This window comes from Osmerus eperlanus, chromosome 3 (genome assembly GCF_963692335.1).
Source record: "Osmerus eperlanus chromosome 3, fOsmEpe2.1, whole genome shotgun sequence".
NCBI lineage: Eukaryota > Metazoa > Chordata > Actinopteri > Osmeriformes > Osmeridae > Osmerus > Osmerus eperlanus.
This window is the reverse complement of record NC_085020.1, coordinates 9,329,460-9,350,400: the sequence shown is the minus strand read 5'-3', so window position 1 is coordinate 9,350,400 and position 20,941 is coordinate 9,329,460. Positions and strand designations below refer to the sequence as shown.

The 20,941-nt window shown below is 43.9% G+C and overlaps 4 protein-coding genes across 7 annotated transcripts; 1 reads left to right on the top strand and 3 right to left on the bottom strand.

The window, feature by feature from the left end:
* Positions 1 to 232: 232 nt before the first annotated feature.
* Positions 233 to 6,809, bottom strand: LOC134017442 (high-affinity choline transporter 1-like). Its single transcript, XM_062457052.1, has 8 exons — positions 6,579 to 6,809; positions 5,876 to 5,989; positions 5,395 to 5,550; positions 5,103 to 5,251; positions 4,782 to 4,925; positions 4,374 to 4,527; positions 3,097 to 3,314; positions 233 to 2,845 (listed from the first exon to the last, which is right to left on the bottom strand). Exons 1-8 carry the CDS (start codon positions 6,760 to 6,762, stop codon positions 2,201 to 2,203), a joined length of 1,764 nt encoding a protein of 587 aa, XP_062313036.1. The 5' UTR covers positions 6,763 to 6,809; the 3' UTR covers positions 233 to 2,200.
* Positions 6,810 to 9,403: 2,594 nt separating this feature from the next.
* Positions 9,404 to 13,305, bottom strand: LOC134017441 (claudin-14-like). The gene is given in 5 exon segments (XM_062457051.1): positions 9,404 to 9,920; positions 9,922 to 10,269; positions 10,518 to 11,202; positions 12,508 to 12,989; positions 13,061 to 13,305. Coding segments are annotated over 3 exon segments (741 nt in total). The 5' UTR covers positions 10,752 to 11,202; positions 12,508 to 12,989; positions 13,061 to 13,305; the 3' UTR covers positions 9,404 to 9,761.
* Positions 13,306 to 13,952: 647 nt separating this feature from the next.
* Positions 13,953 to 17,906, top strand: LOC134016616 (F-box only protein 47-like). Of its 2 annotated transcripts, none has more exons than XM_062455970.1 (11): positions 13,953 to 14,065; positions 14,519 to 14,722; positions 14,995 to 15,153; positions 15,259 to 15,335; positions 15,522 to 15,602; positions 15,718 to 15,826; positions 16,003 to 16,176; positions 16,249 to 16,398; positions 16,717 to 16,859; positions 17,094 to 17,253; positions 17,437 to 17,906. In XM_062455970.1, exons 2-11 carry the CDS (start codon positions 14,548 to 14,550, stop codon positions 17,541 to 17,543), a joined length of 1,335 nt encoding a protein of 444 aa, XP_062311954.1. In that variant the 5' UTR covers positions 13,953 to 14,065; positions 14,519 to 14,547; the 3' UTR covers positions 17,544 to 17,906. The 2 variants fall into 2 exon arrangements, with proteins under 2 accessions (XP_062311954.1, XP_062311947.1); XM_062455963.1 differs by having other exon boundaries at positions 14,059 to 14,165.
* A 178-nt stretch (positions 17,907 to 18,084) lies between these two features.
* On the bottom strand, positions 18,085 to 20,893 carry LOC134016591 (ADP-ribosylation factor-like protein 6). Of its 3 annotated transcripts, none has more exons than XM_062455941.1 (8): positions 20,341 to 20,893; positions 19,826 to 19,876; positions 19,644 to 19,705; positions 19,465 to 19,533; positions 19,281 to 19,375; positions 18,965 to 19,094; positions 18,830 to 18,885; positions 18,085 to 18,435 (listed from the first exon to the last, which is right to left on the bottom strand). In XM_062455941.1, exons 1-8 carry the CDS (start codon positions 20,461 to 20,463, stop codon positions 18,410 to 18,412), a joined length of 612 nt encoding a protein of 203 aa, XP_062311925.1. In that variant the 5' UTR covers positions 20,464 to 20,893; the 3' UTR covers positions 18,085 to 18,409. The 3 variants fall into 3 exon arrangements, with proteins under 3 accessions (XP_062311925.1, XP_062311933.1, XP_062311939.1); XM_062455949.1 differs by having other exon boundaries at positions 19,281 to 19,342; XM_062455955.1 differs by lacking the exon at positions 19,826 to 19,876.
* Between the last annotated feature and the right edge of the window lie 48 nt (positions 20,894 to 20,941).

The following is a 20,941-nucleotide window of genomic DNA, read 5'->3' as shown; positions in this document are numbered from 1 at the left end:
TCACAAATAGTAAGATGACTGCCAGGCAACGATTTGTTTGGCTCATTACATTACAAATTGATTTTTGGTAGACCTATAGTAGTGAGTTTATCAGTTTTTACAAAACAACGTTTCAGAACAACGTCTCAGAAGAATCATAAAATGCCAATTCAAAAATGCATAGAAGAAAGTATCATGTAAATAAAATGCACACTGAAACAAACAAAACACTAAAAGACTGAATGACAAGTAATCAATGTGCTAAATCATATAATTTATTTAATTCATCTCACATAGTCATCACCATATTCTTATAGACACTGCATAAATAAATAAATTCTTATATAGCTGTAATTTCACCTCATCAAACAGTTAAATCATTTCTAAAGGCGCATTGAAAGGTCTATTTACTTTGTTCATGAGTTGTTATACACATATTACACAAAAATATTGCCATTTATAACATTGAACCACAAATATAGGCCAGCTGATCAACTGACGTGGAGGTGTCTTTTTTAAAATATTTGTATTACTTTAAACAGTATATATTTTTTTTGATAGAACATTGCACAGACACTGCACAGCCGTCTGGGACGAGGTCTATCTCATAGTGAGTTTACATTTACATTCATGTCTAATGCGATTGAAACACAACTGACACCTTGCATAGCATCAGACCAGCTCTCCAACACGAGAAAATTAAGGCAATTCAAACAGAACAAAACAGATCACGTACTGTACGGACGGACACCATCAAACTTTATCCACGATACTTTGAAAGGAGGGACACAGAATAGTGCAACCAGAGAACAGAAACACTTCACAATGTCCAAAGAGTTAAAATCATCACCAACTGTAAGTCTACATCATTGCCTGCCATCGATCTTGTCTGAACTGCTGTGTGTCAACTCTACACTAAACCCTAAGGTATTCTGACTCATGATGTAATCCCTAAAGAGCGATCTGTTCTTGACCAAGAGTTATGCCTTCCACCAGCTAGGTATGCCATCTAACTTAAGATAATAAGCAGTGTTTGTACTTTTATGGATAAGTACCTTACTCTGAAGGACCAGTTATATTTCCCATCACTGATACAGTACACACATCGACACCTGCTGCACTGCTCCTGCCTAAGATCCTAAACTCCACTGGGCCAGCGTTACTGGCTATCTACATAGATATGATAGCTGCAGGTAACTTAGCTACATAGCCACTTTTCATCACCTCTGCTCTCAATAAAGGTTCAGGGGAGAGCGGAGGCAAATTGTCATTGACAAGAATTTCACCACAGCTATGATGAACAATTCCACCAGAAATGAATATGACGCCAATCACTTTGACTGGCAGGTTGCACTGGATTCTAAACTCATTTCTACAGGTCACCCAAAGCTGTTTTAGTGGAACTACAATAAAGCACCCACTTTAGTTAGACTGCACCCAAATTGTGTGGAACCATACTACAATAAGGTTTACCTCTAAGATGATTGTTCGGTTGTCTAGGTCTCTGAAAGGGGTTTTGGCACATGGTCAGAGAGGACTAACTTAAGATTTGGCTTCTCAACCCTGTTTAGATCAAGTTTGTGTTCAGTACTGTGAGTAATGTGTATGTACTGACTTGTGTCTAGTGTCTGTGTGTAAGTGGATTAAGAGGTACGCAACTAAAACATCAACCGGAAGATCTGTTGATCTTCCAATGAAATTCAATCATTAAAAAAACATTGGAATCATTCTACATATCTATGTACAACACACACGCTAAAAACATTATTGCTCTATTATAAATGGGTTCTAAGCAAATGAGGTTAAAATGGAAGCAGGTTTCATACATACCCACTAGATGTAACTTGATCACACACACCCAAAAACACAGACATGGGTGTGTGAACTGTACCGCGTAACTCCATGGTGAGATATTGCACTATTCTCTTCTCAATCACGGCAGTTTCTTTGAGAGCGCTCCACGGTGAAAGACAGATGGGAGGACAACTCTGTCCTGTTACTGTACGTATCTTTATTTTCTGTAGCAGCACCGGAAGAAAACTAATATGTGTGGGGGGGGGGGGCGTTTAGGTTTCAAATAGAGACAGAGTGAGAGTTTGTGACATGATAACAACACGTACAGAGAATGATTCGCTGGATAAAGACCCGGTATTAATCTTCTGGGGTCTGGTTCCTAAAGTCAGGTTCAGGGTCCAGATCTGGGTCCGGTTCTGGTCTGGCTCTACTCGTGCTCGTGGTTGGACTCTGGGCTGGACGCGTCGTCACTCAACGCCTCTGTGTTGGTGAAGGACACAGCCAGTGCCGTGCTGAGGGGTTTGACAGGCGCCATCTCTGACAAATTGATGTTGTCGTTGCCCACCAGCGTCGTCTTGTCCATGTTCTCCTTGCTGTGCTTAGACACCACCGCGTCCAGGAAGTCGTACTTGTGCGACAGCCTCCCGCTCTCAAACAGGTACTTGGCCAGGTAGGAGACGCCCACGTTCCCCAGGAAGGAAGCCAGCATAGAGATCGTCTTGAAGGGGAACCTCTGCTGGATGAAGTGCTCCACCTCCCCTGTCGTGTGATGGATCTTCGATTGCCTCACCCAGCCGGGGTAGTAGATGAAGGGGGGCAGTTTCAGGTAGGGTTCTCCCCCTCCGATGCGCAGCAGCAGGCCGAACACGTAGGCCGCGACTGAGCCGTAGGTGTTGGTGCCCTTGACGAAGAGCACGCTGAGCAGCTGGGGGAAGATGATGACGTAGACCAGGTCGGAGCTGAGGTACCACAGGCCGTACACCGTCCCCGTCAGCAGGGCCATGGCTGTGGCCAGAGCGCCAAACACAAAGATGGTGATGCGCATCACCCACACGATCTCACGGTCGGTGGCCTGGGGGAAGAGAATACCACGGGGAAGGGACATGGGAGAGAGACATGAGGGGAGGGAAATAGGTCGAAGGACATGGGGGAGGTGACGTGAGGGGAGGGACATGGGCCAGATTAGACATTGAACTCTGAAGTATTTAGGATTAGGGTTAGTAGTTATTTATGAAAAGATATGAAGTGTGTATTTAATCGTTTTGAGTGTGTGTGTATTGATGTACAGTATAGGTCTTTGAGTGTGCGCGCATACGGACTGACCGACTGTCTGAAGGCCAGTTGATAGATGTTGCGTGCAAACATGGAACTGGCCGAGAGAATGGATGAGTCAGCTGATGACATCACAGCAGCTGAAACAGCGCCAAGACCAAAAAAGGAGATGTAGGATGGGCACAGGTGCTGAAGCACTATGGGAAGGATCATGTCTGATTGGTCCTTGTCTTTAGGAGGAATGGCCCCATACGTTGTCTGGTTCCAGTCTGGAATAGAGAAACAGAGGGACAGATGGTGTTTATCAAATAGACTTTCAAGCAAACAATCTCTAAACTTTATGTATTTATAAGTTTTTTTTTTTTATAAAACTGCCAAGGCAACTGAAACAAAACTGGTAATGGGCCTTTTACATATGTATTGTACTTGTAATGCAAGTCTAAGTAGATATCTGATAGTACCCAGAACCTTTTCAAGTTTTGTAAATATATATACAGTATATGCATCTACTGAGTATCTCCAAAGAATAAACTGCAGCTGAGCCAGATTTGGTTTATTGGTGCCCCAAGACAGCAGATGGCATTGCATAGAACATGTAAGTTAGCAGTCCCTCACCAGAGGAGCAGATCCTCCTGTCCCACGTCATCCTACGAATCCCATCATTCCCTTCTCTACTCTCCTCCATCCCTACCCATCCTCCTATCTTCACATCCCACTTGAACATCCACTCTCTCTCTCTCTCTCTCTCTCTCTCTCTCTCTCTCTCTCTCTCTCTCTCTCTCTCTCTCTCTCTCTCTCTCTCTCTCTCTCTCTCTCTCTCTCTACAGTCGTTCTCCAGAGCCGTGCAGTCTGTCTATCTCCCTCTTGCGGACCTTAGCAAGCAGATGTTGATTAATAATAACGGTAACTTTGATGAAAAAGCCTCAGATCAGGCACATTAATTAATCTTTCCTCAGATGTAGAATTCAGAGGCTTCCTCTCGTCAGACGAGACTCCTCCACTCAGCCTGACAGGAGCCGTATGGTGTGCTTGTTGTTTACACCCAAGAATCCTGTCTGCTTTAAACATCTGAAGTGAGGTAAACATGTAAATAAGCTAATGGTGAATGACATATCTTTTGATAAAACACCCCACTGCTAATTGTTTGGAATACATTTGTGGAAATGTCTTCTGAATGGCTTGTAATGTTGTTTCAATACTGGAATTACTTTGTGTGTATGTGTGTGCGTGTGTTTGTTCCTCTCCCTCCATTAGTCTGTGTGCTGTTCTGCCACACCTATGAATTGTGTACATGTGTGTGCAGGTGTTGTGCGTGTATGCATTCTTACCTGTGGAAGCCCCTATAGCTCCTATGAGGACAGAGGGCACAGCCATGACAAGGCAGCCAAAAGCAGCCAGAAAGGAGAGCACCTGGGCATAGGTAGCTGAAGAGGCAGAAAGAACCCGTTGAAAATACACCTGCCAGGGAATCCCCCCTAACATCTAGGAACAGAAACACCATAGTAAATACAGACACCAAACCAATAACCATAACAGTACAGTTAGCATCTATACCCTCAGTACACTGGCTAGCCTAATCAAACTGGAGTTGGGATGTCCATAAATCAATGTTGTTAGTAAATATATGATTAAAGGACATTCCCTGAGAATAATAATCCAACATTTTTTAAACAATCGTGTTGTTATACTGTGTCGTTAACGGTTGGGTGTTGAAGGCTTCAGCTGTGAAGACTTACCAGAAGACAGAAGTTGTCGATCCACAGCCAGGTGTCAGCTGGCTCTATCTTGCCCAACCAGGGGGACTGGTAGATGATCTCTTTGGCTGTGACACCTATGTCCGACACAGCAGGGTTGGACAGGGCAAAAGGCACACTGATCCACTAAAAGAGAGGAGGACACAGTGTTATGGTATTGTGTTGAACCCACACAATTGACTGAACAGGTCATTACAAAAGCAACACAAAAAAAAATTTTTCCAATGCAATGCGAAGGTGTAAAAAAAATAAGGGTGCTATAAGAGCAGGACTCAAGTGCTTGAAACCTTCTTCATAACTCACCAGACCCAGGAAGATACAAAACAGTTGCACCACGTCAGTGTAAGCCACAGAATACAGCCCTCCAACCAGGGTGTAGAAGATGGCAATCAAAGCTGAGATCACCACTGACATGTTGATGTCAATGTCCACGATCACACTTAGAGTTGCCCCTATTCAGGCAAAAGGACATGAACAGGTTCTTAGCAAGTATTGGGAGTTCCAGAGTGGTTGTGTTTGGACCTGTACTACATAGACTTACAAGGCTACGAATGATAGATACAGTACAATAAAAGTGTACACAACTATCGCTTACCCAATGCGGATAAAATGGCAGCGGACCAGAAGATCTCTCCCATTAGAGCGGGAATGAAGAGCAGGCCGCCCATGCGCTTTCCATAAATCTGCTGGAACGGGTCGAGCATGGTGACGTATCCTCGGGAGCGCATAGGTTTGGCGAAGAACAGGCCACCTACAGAACAGCACACAGAAGCATTACAGAGATGACCAGCAATCCTGGTAACAACGTGATTGATCGTGCCTTTCTATGAGCCAAATCAAGACCATTTGAGTACCATTGAAAAATCGCAGTATCCACGATCAATCACTAAATGAAGGTTGCGCTTGACATTTTATCTAATTAAATTTTACAGTCCAGTAGACCCACGTTTTGATCAATTAAGAAGTACAAATGAAAACAAAGCAGCGCGGAGTAGATTGTGCTTAATTAATAAGACACGGAATGACAAATCATGTTAATTAAAATATAATTAAAGTGAGCGTTGATATGGTCTTACCTACAACCAAACTCAGGGCGTATCCAAAGGGTGCTTGTGCCCAGGCCAATCCAAAATCAGGCAAGTATACATACTCCGCCGTCCCGTTGATGTAACCCCCTCCGACCCAAGTGGCTGATGAACAGGGAAGATGGAAAGATTACAATATGGGTACTGAAATATTTAGCAAATGTTAAAAGTATATGAGTTATGTTACAATACACTTCATTGTAGATCACTATATATTTTCCCAATATTGTGTTCTAATTGTGCAATGATAAAAGTGAATCATTTCAAATATTCAATAGAATATTGTTCTCATTGTCACGAGCATTTCTGTTAGTTGCAAGAAATAAATAATTAATTCCCCCCCCTTATTTAGACTGCACCTTCGGGGTCTTAAATTAAAATAACATCAAAGGCATTGGTTCGGAAATGCGATTGGAGTGTTTAATTAATTCTACCGTTAACCGTTGATCTTGCATTTCTGTAACATTACTAATAACATTGGTATGTTTTGAATGTCTATGTGGTTTTTATTTACAAAAGGGTCCGTGCGTAACGGTCGGGGGTGAATCTCAATTAAGCATAACCATTTTCCAGATATTCGATTGAATGTTTGAGTTTTTTGTCAGTCAGCGAAAGAGTGATAGGGTAAATAGGACGGAAATAGTTAGAGAAAGTGCCACAATGCCTCTCAAGTCAGGCGCTGGACAAACCTTACCGGTCATTGTAAAGCCGCCAACAAATAAACCGATGTCCCTTCCTCCAACCATGATGGTCTCGCTCCGGTCTGTGCCTTCCGAGACCCCGGAATTTTTGTTTTTCCACGCGGCCCATATTCCCACGACGAGAATTAACAAGTAGAAGATAACAATCGCCACTAGCCCCTCCGCGTGGATGGTCATCTTCCACTGCCGAGATCAAGTTCTGCGCGAGGACAGGAATTTCATTGAGAGCTGCGCGAGGGAGAGGTTTAAAACACAGCTATCAGAGTGAAGTGAAGACCTGAAATGGCTCAAACATTATCATTAGCAAAGTAAACTACAATTGTATTTCTCCACTTAGGAATAACTCTTAGAACATGTTATTTTTGTTTTTATTTTTGGGGTCTGAAGGAAAGTGGCAGCCTAGATCAATTTTGTGCGTAACTTGTTTTACGCACTTTTACTATCTGGATTGACATACAAACGTACAGAAAACACTTGAGTAATCATTCAAAAAGGGTAAAATCTTTACATTCTTATTATTGTTTTTGTTTTACCACCTTCATGGCTGTGCGTAAAATGCACTTTACATTGGTCGGAGAGTGCGTACAGTCAGTAGGAGGGAAATGGAGGTCCAGTAGCCAAATGTAAACCCGATGGGTCTCTCGTGCAGCGTCACCAAAATCAAAGCTGCACTTACCAGCTCTAATTCATGCTGACATTGGGTTTTTAGGATCGGTTGAGCTGCAGTTATATTGACTTCCCTTCAAGACTCCCTTCACCACTCACACCCACACTTATTTAGACGTATTGCACTTTGTCATTATTAAACAACAGTGGAAACACACACACAATTACAAATAACAAATCCGTTCAATCAACTGCAGAACATGTAGACCAGCGGGGACAGAACATCATGTACTACAGTAAACTATAACCAGTCAAGTCGTCCTACCTTCGAGATGGGTCAAAACAGGCAGTCTGGCGAAGATTCCAAAACTCAGAGTAACAGACACTTTCTATAAAAAAAAGGCTTGGAACGCAACGTAATCCTCGCCACCCATGCGTAATTCTGCTGCCCGTGTTCGTCAGACGGCTGCGAACGGAGAGGTTAGCGTCAGAAGGCTGGGATGGAGGGGGTCTTTACAGGATATGAATGGAGTGGTGGGCTTGGTTTATGAATAGGGGTGTCAGTTTGTGCAGATTAGGATTGTCTCCGAAGGTCTTTCAGGAGAGGACCGAAATAGCATTTCATTGAGAATGGCATGACGCACACCCCTGGGAGAGCTCTGGAATAAAACATCCGGTATGAGGGGAACAGTTAAATTGCCAGGATACATAAAGGTGATTAATTCAAATTCAGCGCCTGTAGGTGGGAATCAGGACATGTATTCTGCAAACGCCAGTGAAAAGCCAGCCATGAGTGTACAGCAAAGGTTTTTAATTATACAACCTCAAGTAGAGATGCACCCTAGACATCACGAGTAAGACCAACGGGATCATTTTACATTACATTTAGTCATTTAGCAGACGCTCTTATCCAGAGCGACTTACAGTAAGTACAGGGACATTCCCCCGAGGCAAGTAGGGTGAAGTGCCTTGCCCAAGGACACAACGTCAATTGACACGGCAGGGAATCGAACCTTCAGATTACTAGCCCAACTCCCTCACCGCTCAGTCATCTGACTCCTGGATCACTTGATTACGCTCGCAGTGTCTTGTCGCAGTGTCTACTTAAAAGTGGGGAGGTCAAATGTATTAGTTTTATTACATGCCTAAATACATAAAAATACTAGGCCTAAATGATGTACCTTTTGTGACTTGAAAATGTTCCGGTGAACCTTGGATGTATAACTTGGAGAATGCACTGGGCTGCCAGGAACACAGTGCAGTCTCTGTCCATGGTGCTGAATTCTGGGGAACTCAACCAAAACTCAACGTTCATGGTGTGATGACGTTTTGTCTACCTGTTAAATCGATTTTCAGGCCATCGAGTTTTTTTGGAATTTTCTTTTTTCGTTTTCTCATTAGATTTCTTCCGTTTTCCATAGGAATATTCAGCCTGAAGTGTTATTTACCAATTTAATTCACACAGCCGACTTGGCGACGACGGCCACTACAAGCTACCAGTGTCTCTAATGTAGTACTTACATTGCTGACAGGCTGTCAGAGAAAGGATCGGACTAATTGGATGGCTTCAGGCTAAATAAGACATAAACATGTCCCCTCGCCTGGCGCCGCTATTAGGCATTCGCAGGTAGGCCTAAACAGCAGAATATGAGTAAGGAAAAATAGAGCTAGAAAATAATTGGAAAATAGAAAGAAATGTGGAACAATATGCTCATTATGGATAGCATCACAAAGTGCTGCCAAATAGTAATAAAATATACCCCCCTAAAACAAGTAAGTCTAGTGTAGATTACTTAATATGGAGGCACCGTTTGCATGCCTGGTTCAGGATCACAGACTCCAGAACTTCATGGGTAGCTGTCGCCACCATGTGGTCAATTTAGATTTTGCCTATTGTAGACCCAAACCAAGGCTACTAATCAACATGTGCAGTACAGTCTGTGACATTCCAAGTAAATCAATCAGTTACTGACTGATTGACCAATGATCAATGAAATGAGGAAACAAAAGACTGGGTCTTCTTGTAAATTACTGTCTATTCATTTGTAAGATTGTTCAGGAGGTTGAGATGAGACTTAATAGTCTTCAGGTGAAAGTCAGGCGAGGACTCGTTTTCAAGAACTCTGGCCACGAGCGACAGTATGGCATGTAAGTTTATCATAAATTAATATCCAAATGCCATATCAGATCTGGCATTTTATGATTATGATCCTTACTGAAACACATTAACCAACCGATGTATTTGTTAACAAGGGGTACTTTAGTCAACAGAATATTCTGTACATTTAGAGTTAACACACACCTCAATAACATTTTACTTTTAATTAATTAGCAGAGTCAATTTGAGAACATATAGTCTTGATAGCCAATGACACCCACACTTATTTCCACTGTGACAACACTTCACTGTTTGGTAAGTCAGGGAATTCCAAAAGTGTGTACTATTCTATTGACATAAAAAAGACGTAATTGAAGCTGGAGTCATGGCAGTCTGAAGTAACTTAAGTCCTCAGACAGTGTCCTTCCCCCTCAGACAAGGTCAATATGAAGGTCTGCACACTTGGTCTTCATCAGACATAGTCACTGAGTCTATAGCCACTGCTGGAGGCGGAGGTGTGAGAGGGTGTGCGGTTGCCTTTCAGCGCAGCGGGGGGCTTGTAAGGGGGTGCAGGGGTGTTTATGTTACTCAGTGCAGGGGGGGGGCGGGGGGCGGCGATGGCGTCGCCGAGGGAGGGGGTTCCTCGGTCTGCCGCCCCCCGAGTTCCAGCAAAGCACTGCCCCCCCCATCAGACTCATGCAGGAGGACGCGTAACCCAGGTACACAGCCAGGCCGATCTCATACTTCATCCCGCTGGGCAGCGTGGGGTTGTAGAACTCCACGATCACGTCGTTGGTCGTCCAGGAGACGGTGATGAGGCTGAGCAGCCCGGCGCACAGGAAGCAGACCCCTCCGCAGAGGGCGAGGACGTGCTTGGTGGGCGAACCCCGGGCACAGCGAGTACACTTCATGCCCACGGAGGCCACCACGGCTGCCAGGGCGGAGGTGAAGCAGGACAGGACCATCAGTGCCCGCGCCGCCTGGGGAAACAGGATCGGAGCATCATGGTCGCAGTGGAGCTAAAGGGAGTGTTGACGCAAACCAGTAGATCACCACAGCTAACGCTAAGTTAGAAAGTTGAGTTGCACAGTGGCGTTTTAGGAGAAAAAACATGCAGTGTACTACTTAGACCAACCATTTTATGAAACAACCTCAACCTGATGTGTCTTATCTGCAGCAATGTACTCTACTCCCCGTTCCCTCTGCCCCTCCTCCCATCCAGTCCTACCTGTAGGTCAGGTGGCAGCGCCAGCAGTGATCGGTGGACCTCACACTGGTAGAGGCCCGTGCTGTGCCACATGCACTCCATCCACAGGCCCTTCATATAGAAGGTGGCAGTGATGATGTTGGAGCCCACATAGGCTGTTCGCCGCCAGTGTGGCAGCACGGTGGCAACTACAGTACCCACAAACCCCAGCAGACCCAGAAAAAAGCCCAGGAGCTGAACAGCCATACTAGCCATCTCTGGCACATTTGGCGGGACAGTCACTCACTTTGTAACACAGTCAAGCACACATATGCAGTCCAAGTGTGCATACAGTTACTATATGCACACAACCAGCACACAGGCTGACATACACATGCTGCACTACAAAGGGAACACACACAAAACTCACAACTAAACAGTCAAATCACTGTTCAACCCCAGACACTGTGGAGTCTTTAACGTCCAAATCCCAGCTGCAAAGTGTAAACTCCACTGATTTCCGAGCCAGTCACGGTGTTGAAGGCATTCTTTAGTCGCTGTCTCGGGGGCCGCGTGGCAGTGTGCTCTGGCTGCAGTCTGTTGTCTCTGGAGGGGGCCTCGACAATGGCTGACTGGATGTGTGACGAATAGGAGCTCCGTTCTGCTTCACCTAGTAAACGTTCTCCTCTGGGGTAAGCACGCTCTCAGTTAAACTGCCCCGCCGTTCCTGGTGAGGAGAGGAAATTAAACATTCACAGAAACACCCAGCTTGAGTTTACCGTTACAAACCACTAACTTCATTCTGTTTTTTTTCCACAACCCCTGAGGCTTGTTTTGTCACATAAAATGGAAATGTGAAAGAAACCAGCCAGGTGGCCCATTTTAGTGTAAAAAGTATTAGTAGACACTTTGATACTTTGAGTATCGTCATATTGTACCTTTTTGTTAATATCTTGTTGAACCTACCAATCTCAAAGTGGTACAAGTTTCCTAGAGAGGGTCTGTCTGATTTACACTTTATTATCTACCAGTGTTCCAGTACACCTGGTAGACATCTACATCAAGCCCTAAAGCATCCATGACTCTTAATGGATCATGAGATAACTTATCTCTATGATTTAGGTACAGGAACACTGCACTGTATTTTTGATTTAGTGGATTTGTATTGTAAGAGGTGCCCCTGGTGTGTGCTTGATGTTTCCTGGTTGGCTGTGGCAAGTGGTAGGTTTATGCCTCCTTGTGTTAGAAAGCCAAGGGTAGTTGAGCATTGACTTTCATTGTCTTCATTTTCAATGGGGACCACCTTAGGTAATTTGTGTCACACACACCCCCCCCCCCCCCCCTCACACACACAAACAGAACAGTGACAGACAGACGGCCTGCAGGCTCCAGGCACACTGATTAAAATAGAAGCCCTCACTTAAAATACTTTGTCTTGGACAACCACCACTATGACTTGCATTTATATAATTCTGTAACTCGTTAACATGAATGCAACATGAATGAATGCAACTAATGTAATGTCATAGCCACAACAGCTGTTTCCCTCCCCTGCATGACAAACGCATGACACGACTTTCCCTAACAACAGAGGAGGCAATTGTGACACAATGTGAAAGCACAGAGGATGTGTTTCGCCGTGTTTGTCTGGTGAGAACAGAGACCATCCGGATATGCAGAGGGATCTGGTGGCACTGGGGCCTGACTGTCCAACCCCGAGAACAGAAACCCTGTTGTGCCATTTGATTGATCGCCAGCCAAACAACAGAGAAATGGCTCCTTTTTGAGGCTGAGAAATAATCTTGTACTGCATACAAGAAACAATGATACCACAAATCGTCAACATTTCCAAAATGTTCATTTTGAACCACAAAAATAGATACAGTAGTCGTGCATGGTTCTGCTATGAACCATTAGCACTCGGTTTTGAAAGGACCCACAACCAACAGTACAAACAACAACAACAAAGCTACCTCTTGAATGAAACAGACCCAGTCAGACAAGTCAGCCCCCAATACTTCACCCAACGTACCTGCTCTTTCTGGAGCTACCCCCTTGAAGGAAGTAACAACAAGCTGAGTTCTGACCTGTTCTCTGTCTTCTCCACAGCCTCTCTCCAAGTCTGGGACCACCACAAATATCTCTACACTTCTTATACTCTCCAGAAAAACAGTCAGCATCAGCTGCTTTCACAAAGAGCAGCTCCATCTCTTTTTTTTTTACTCCTGTCCCATTGTCCGAGTGAGGGATGTGACTGTGTGTGTGCGTGCGTGCGTGTGTCTGTCCTGTCAGGGAAGTGACGGCCCAGCCATGGTTCTCTTTATTAACAGCACGCATATCTGTCTGGCCTCTTCTTTGACTGCCAATCTAATGAGATGCGGGTTGCTGTGGAGGTAGCCAAGCTCCAGCATGGCTGATGTAAAGATAGATCCTGCCCAGGGGCAGGGGGCTCTGACTGGGGAGAGACAGGCTGCCTCACTGCTGGTGCCTCTTTTTAACACTCTCCACAGGAATCTGTAAACAAACAAGCATGTGGTAAATAATATACAACAAGTGAAAAAGGGGTGCCATTTTGTAGACCATACCTCCAGTCCTGTAGCAGAAACAAGAGAACCCATGTGAGAGTTGAAGTAATCCAATGTTGTCTGGCAAGAAGTGCAGGACTGTGTCCTTCTAATCTTTGCCACCTAGGATCTGTGATGTCTCAGGCAAGTCTACGTACACAAACCACTGTCCCAATGTCTAAAATACTTTCTCTATTTGCAGTGAAGTCTCCAGGACAGCCTGCAGCTCCACGCCTTGGGTAAATGACTGATGGGATTACCCTGTGGAAGGCCTATGAGAGCCGCCATTTTAGTGCTGAAGAGTTAATAGCTTTAGTGCAAAGCATTTAATCCCACGATAAGTAGACCTGGGTCGTCCTGTGTTTCCAGGGCCCATAATTGGACAAGCTAAAAATGATAAATGTTTATCTGTTAAACACGTTGTGTAACAAGTGTTTTTTTTTTATGAACCATGAAGTAATTTTGTTTTGGAGTCAAACAAAATGATTCCTGTTCACATTGTTGCTGATGCAGCTCCATCTCCACATTTGTGGAGTTTACCTGGTTGAAATGTTTTGTGGGGTTTAGCTCTCTTCAAAATGTTTATGAATTAGGATTGGTCAATAGCCTACTTTCTGACAAAAGGAATCATGAAAAAGAACAATGCTCTGGATTTTTTATATTAGTATAGCGGGACAAGTTCGGCCATATTTCTATGGCTCTGGGGTTAGGGTTAGAAAAATTATACAAATTCACGCAAGACTAGATTTAGCGACTTTTCACCTTCCGTAAACGCTCATCTAGCGACTAGCGACAGATCTTGCGACTTAAAACGGAGATCTCCGTTTTCAGCAACAACATTAGGCTACTGTAATTTAACTTTCGTGATGTGACAAAGTTTCTGATTTGGATTTAGGCAAGGTCATCACACGTAATATAGCGACTTTTCAGAGAGCCAATAGCGAATTCGATAACTGAAAGTGGGGCGCGAGATAGGCTACAATTTTTCGCGGCAGCATTTAATTCCATCCTCAGCTCTCTCACGAGGTGGTACGACACACTGTGACTGTCAGCCTTTCCCTCAATAAGTTTATGCAGTTATCAAATTTGTATGTAGCTTGTAGGTTTAGTAAGTCTGTTGCTACCTGTAAGTAAGACTTTAATAACGGAACAATTTTCCCCTTTAATAATAATCTAGTGTTGGCTATGTATGCTTGATAGTTACCTTTCTACTGTAGCTAGCTACAGTACTGTAGTAGTTAGCTGACTAAATTTAAGTTAGCCTAGCAAACCAGCTATTAATTTTCTATCCTCCTAAACAAGCACATCTGCTGGGCCAGCTAGCCAAATAATCAGATAATCGGATATCATAATCAAATAATTAGATATAATCTTATTGGTTTACATAGTTATGGGTCATGTACTGCTCTAAACTTGTTTATTTAAGATTGTGGACTACTTCAGCCAAATTGCTAACCCCTGACGTTTTCTTGTGGCCAGCATTCAGTGTACATAGGCCTTCAAAGTCTATGATGTCGACAGTGCCCAGGAAATTTACGGTAACCCACAAATACCAACACAGACGGAGGCGACAGCCCTACCCGGTCAGAAGCATCACCACCCGGAGCCAGTGCAAGACCAGCGGCAGCTTCTTCGAAAGGCTGCCTGGTGAAGTGTTTGACATGATCCTAGACAGACTTTCTGGTGGGTTAATATAAGTTACAAAATATTGCTGCAAAATGCAATCAGACATCCACATACACTGCAATGCTTGCGAACACACAGAATGCAAGTCTTGACTTCTCACACCGTTGCAGATTTAGGTTACATTTATTGCAGATTTATCACATTGGTCTTGTGGAATTGCATTGTTGGCCATCTAAGCCTAAAACTATTTAAAATGACACAACTGAAATAGTAACTAACTAGATAGCTAGCAAGGACCGTTGGCTAACTTGCATGTGATCCTGGACCAGTATTGGAGATCAGTGTTTTCAGCATGGTGTCCAAAACCATCAGCAGCGACATCGCGGACCACATCTCCACTATCTCCTGGATAAACAGGATGATCAACCAGAGCTTCCACCACTGCACCTCCACGGAAGAAAGTCGAGTCAGGCACTATAAAGCTTTGGGTAAGAGTTCACTGTTCACTCAATTACTTTTTATTGAACTACTCACACTCACTCACCATCAGTCATTGTGATTTACGTTATTTTTGTTTTTAATCATTGTCTCAGGCTTGTTGTTCAAGAGATGTACTCTGTTGCTACCAACGAAGGACAGGTTAAAGTTTATATATAGCAAGTTCTCCCAGGTAAGACAGGGAGGTGTGAGGGAGGACAGGCAAGGCACACACTGAACAAATTCCAAAGTCCAAATTCCCTATATCGATGAGATCTAAGGAACCAAAGGGAATATAATGATGCCGATTCAGTTTACGTTGAACATGTACACTTGTCCTCCTTCTCATTCTCCTGTCTGTCTTTCCCTTTTTTCTTAGGTCCCCTGCTTCATGATGGAGCAGTGCACCACGTCCTCTGCTCACTGCCTGGGCTTCTCCAGCTATGGAGTGTTTCTGCAGGTCAGAATTACAACCCATTTTTCTTCTAAACAGAGACATGACGTCTGTTTTTCCCAGGGCATTTGGTCAAAATGAAGGAAAGCCCTTCGTTTACTTCAAGTTATCTTGTTGGCAGACGCTGATAGCGGGCTGGGACGAGCTGGAGTGCCATCGAGTTTTCAACTTCCTGTGCGACTTCACAAACCTCCCAAGGAAGATCCAGTCAGTGGTGACAGGGAAGCCAGGTACATTGTGTGTGTGCGCGCGTGTGTGTGTGTGTGTGAGAATGAAAAAAAGCGGTTTTAGACCTGGTGAGAATGTCAGAAGAGGAGAGATCCTGAGCAACGGATGAAGACGCGCAGAGAGATCAAAGAAAGAGGCGAGACCAAACCATAAGAGCATTGCTCTCCCTCTTCCTCAGGTGCGTGCCAGTTCCTGGAGCTGCAGATCCGCCTGTTCTGTCGTCAGGTTCTGTTGGACCCATGGCAGCACCGCCGAGACACCCTGTTCTGGCTGACCCGCATCCTCAAACCCTGGCCCATGGTTAGCCAGGCCAGACTGCTCTTCATCCTCTACGGACCCCTGCTATCAGACAGTAAGTGACACACTCTACTGAGCTCCCTCTGGACGGCTCTGTCCTGATTCTGCTGCCCCTCTCTACCCACAGGCTGTCTGGGCTGGCAGGAGATGCGGGGGCCTGACGTGGCCCATTGTGCTCTTTGGGACCTTGCTAAGGCTGTCGTCCTGCTTCACAGTGACCGAGAGGCCAAAGACTGGACCACTGACACTATACTGGCTGTCCTGGAAGAACTCACAGGTAGATTATTTGTATTTCTTTTTGAACACTCAATATGATAAACAATGTGGCTTCATCAGCACAATATCTATAAACTGATCACATATTTTTCAGTATAGGTTTGAGAGATGCTTGACAGATGGTAACCCTGGTACACGTATTTTAATAGGTCAGATATAGGTCACCCCTGCAGTTCATTCTAGTATACAGTATAGGTACCTTCAGCTCTTGATCCACCTGTACCTAATGCAGCAGGGGATCCAAAAGGACTTGTCTTCCCCTCGTGACACTGCGCTTGTTGTCTGTCCCCCCCGCCCCCCCCCCCCCCCCCCCCCCCAGTCCTCCCCCAGGCCTGGCATGCAGAGAGTGTATCCCGCCTGTTGGTCCTGTGTGGAAACAGCCTGTGCTACAGCGTGTTGGCCAGCAAGGCCCTCAACGGAAGACTCTTTGAGATCTCACGACTCATCGTTTACGTCACACTGGTTAGTGACGAACGCTAGGAAAACAATGTAACCCAACAGAAGCATTTATTACCAACATAACCTTGGAAGTTGGATTTATACTGTATTATTACATTAAATGAATCGTCAACTTGTCATGCGCTTGCTGATCACTTGGATGGCAATGCCGTTTTGATATAGTAACTGTACCTCACTGTTTGATGGTGTTGAGCTTCCGGAGTCTTTCAAAGTCATGAAATGTGCTCCGGTCTGCAGGTGTGCGAGAAGGATGGCTACTGCATGAACTGGTCAGTGAAGATGGTTCAGCAGCTGTGCCACGTGTTCCCCACCTCGGCAGAGAAGTGGGCCTTCATCCAGAGCCTGGAGAACATGTTCTCCGAGGTCACCATGGAGCTCTATGAGGTGGTCCTGGAAGGTTAGCTTTGCATTCATGCAGATGCTCCGATTTGAAAGTTCGATATTGTTTATAAACATAGATAAGGGATAAACTTCATTTTTGTTGTTGTTGCAATGACAATGTGTGTGTATGTGTGTGATCATTTGGTACTTCTAATTGTTACGTCTATAATATATGAAATAACATTCTGGAATTGGCCAGGTAACCGTCTTGAGGACATTGACACGTTCCAGACCCTCTGCAGCCTCCTCAATGCCAGTGCCCACTTCCACACTGAGATCCTCTTCATGTTCCTCAGAAAGGACTGAAGAGGCCAGGCCAGGAGCGAGACAGGACATGACAAAAGAGGAAGTGGAGATGAACGAAAGGGAGGAAGACAGACACGACTTAACCTTGAGGAACGAAGCGATGTCTCTTTTCTCCCATAGTGAAACAAGGTTTTATAGGATCAGCGCATTGTTAGGAGAATCATAACCTTTGTTGTGGGCAACAAAATGTTATCAACAGCGTATTTGTCAGCATTGTCAGCATATTTATAACATTTACCTTCATTCAAAATGTCTTAAAAACCTTACTATTTATTTATATATTTATTGCATTCTATTTATATATTTATAAAAGTGTACTGTATTTATTGCTGAATGTTGTTGCACAGCAGTGTTCAACTTGTATTATGCTTAATAAACAGATTTATTGACACTTGGGTATCAACTTTGAAGTGCCATTTGCAGCACTGACTAAATGTACAAACCATCTAAATTATTTTGGCAGTGTATACAAGTCAATATACAATTTCCTTATAGGTCAACGTGAGCAATCAGCGTTTATTAAGAGCCAGCAAAGCCAGGGAACTGAGCAAATACCAAGCTTTTATTAAGTAAGACAAATTGAAATACAACACAGGAGTGGCTGATCTAATGTGTGAGAAGATCAGCATGTTCCATGGCATACAAAAACAAGCAGCATCAAATAACAAGGTAACAATAATAATAAGGTAAAAATAAGTACAACCGCTCAATGCAACACAGTTAATACCACACAGGATAGTCCTCTTAGACAGCACCAACACATAACAGTGAATTCCATTTGGGTCATTTGGTCCCAGTCAAGAATGCTTGGTAGTTTTACCCTGCTTCCTGTATCCATGGCAGCAAACGTCTGCCCCTCTACGACCTCATGTCTGCATTGTTTTGATATGATCTGAAAGGATGAGGGTAAACATTAATTAAATGAAAATGTACTTAGAAACTGAATCTGGTTCAGAACCTAACAACAGTATCTGACCAACAGGCAAATACGTCTGCTGCCTCTAAGAAACCTTTGTTCTCACTCAATACACAACATGCCCCTCTGGGTCTAAAACACAACACACCATGACATTTCACCACGTTCACTTTCACTGTGTGTACACATACTTACTGTGCAATTTGTTCTATGGGTATAGTGAAAGAAAATACAATTCATCGTCAGTGGAAAGGGCGCCAATATGCTTTCTCACACAGACACACACATACGCCAATCAAAACCCCCCCCCAAAAAAACATGCCGCATGCATACGCACACATAGACACCACACGTATGAGTGGACACATACCTTGTAGCCAATCCACTCCCTCCTGAATACCCTCTCCTTTAACAGCATCGCTTGCACTGAGGACAGATACATTGACTAAAAGTTACAAAAAGTCATGGTTTAAACGAGTGTGTGGGTGTGTGTGTATGCACCTACCAGATGTGCCAGGGCTTGTCTTTGATGTTCTCCAGACATAGGAGCTGGGAGACCTTGACGGAGGAGAGAGCGTCTCTCAGGTCCATCTTGTTAGCGAAGAACAACACGGGCATCCTTCGACTGCGGATATCTAGACAGGGCATAACCAACAATGCCACATCCAGTAAAGTCCACTCATTTTGTATAAAAAAATAAAAGTTCCAAAACTAAAAAAATACTGTGTGTGCACTCTACTTGTTTCTTCTGCTTTGTATGCTAGACTTGTTGCTAAGCCCATCAGCAACTAGAAATTCATTTATTTTGACTCCTTACTTACCTTGGTGACTTAAAAGATTGTCTAGTTCTTCTTTGGCAACAACCATTCTCAGCTGATCTCCACTATCGATGACAAATATGATGGCATGACTTTCCCTGCAAGAGACAGTAGCCTATATGAACTGGAATATATGCTAAACAACATCCATCACACACGGTTTATGTTTTCTCTGAGAAAGCCTTACTTGTAGTAATGCTCCCACAGGTTCCTGTATCTGCTCTGACCAGACATGTCAAAGACTGTGAAGGAAAGGCTATGTGGAGATAGATATGTTTTAAAGCCAGCATTCTGAAGTTTACATTGGTTGTAGTCATAAAATAGCTTTGGGACTAGGCCTACATAATTGTCAAGAATTGTTAATACCTTGAACTCTTGAACTTTTCAATGTTGAAGCCAATTGTCGGGACTATGTCTTGTGTCTGGGTCTGTGACACACACACACGCGTCCACACACACAGGCACAAACAAATGACAGACAAACAAGTAATGGCAAAAGTATGTCAACATTATTGAACATAAAATGTTAAGTCTGTGTAGTAGTTTACCTGACTAACATGTTTCCAGTCTTCTGACAATGGGCCAAAAGAGCCCGTTGGCTGAAAACAAGCAATCAGTGAATGATTGCAGTGCAGTGAATAATAATTTCAGCGCAATGTAGACTACTTTTTACCTTAACATTGTAGGCCTAGTACAATCTCACAATTTCTAACTCAGTAGGCTATTCACTGGAAGCATCTACGCTAGGGGCGCCTGAATAATCTTTTTGGGTAGGCCTAGAAAAATATGGATAGGCATTTGTTCAGTTTGTTTACTAATTGACTTTGCGATGTGCACCCGGTGCATATTTTTTCGGAGATATTTTCGTTTTTGGGTAGGCCTTAGAACAAATTGGGTAGGCTAGCCTACCCGTGGCAACGTACGCCTCTGATCTACACACACTCTAAACCTGACACGTACACGGTGTATTACCACACAAAAGCTACCCAGCCTATGGGTGAGCCATTCATGAAGCTACTTAAATTCATGATTATATTAGAACTAGTCTAGGGCAATGACTTACATTTGTCGGTTTAAGGTGGTTGATAATGGTTGTTTTGCCGCTGTTGTCAAGGCCCAAGCACAACACGTTGACTTCTTTCTTCCTCAAGCCCAGCCACCCTGACAATTTATCCAACAGACCCATTTTTGTCTGTTAACACATCAGATTCTAACACAAAACATGTCCGATTACATATCGTCGAAAAAAATTCCAAGCATATCCTCGAAATTAAACCTGTAGAAATTGTGGACATCGACCAGCGCGGCAACACGGAGGTTGCTATCTGGCTTTCCTGGTTTGGCTTAATCCTATTAACCGAATTAAATTCTTTGAACCTCTGTGACCTGGTGTAGAGCTTTAGTGTGAAACTTGATTTAGTTAGCACACTGAGACAGACCCAGGCCAATGATTTCTTAAGGAGGTTAAGGCTTAGTGTAACTACTAGACTTTAATTGGCCCTTGGACTCTTGGAATTGCTTCTTATATTAAAAGCTGATACTAAACTACCGACTAGTTATCACAGTTATGACAATAAAGTGGATACGTGGAATCACTTCTATCTTTTCATTACACGTTCCAACAAAGCCTGTGTGGGTAGACTACTAGTCTACTGCATCCAGAT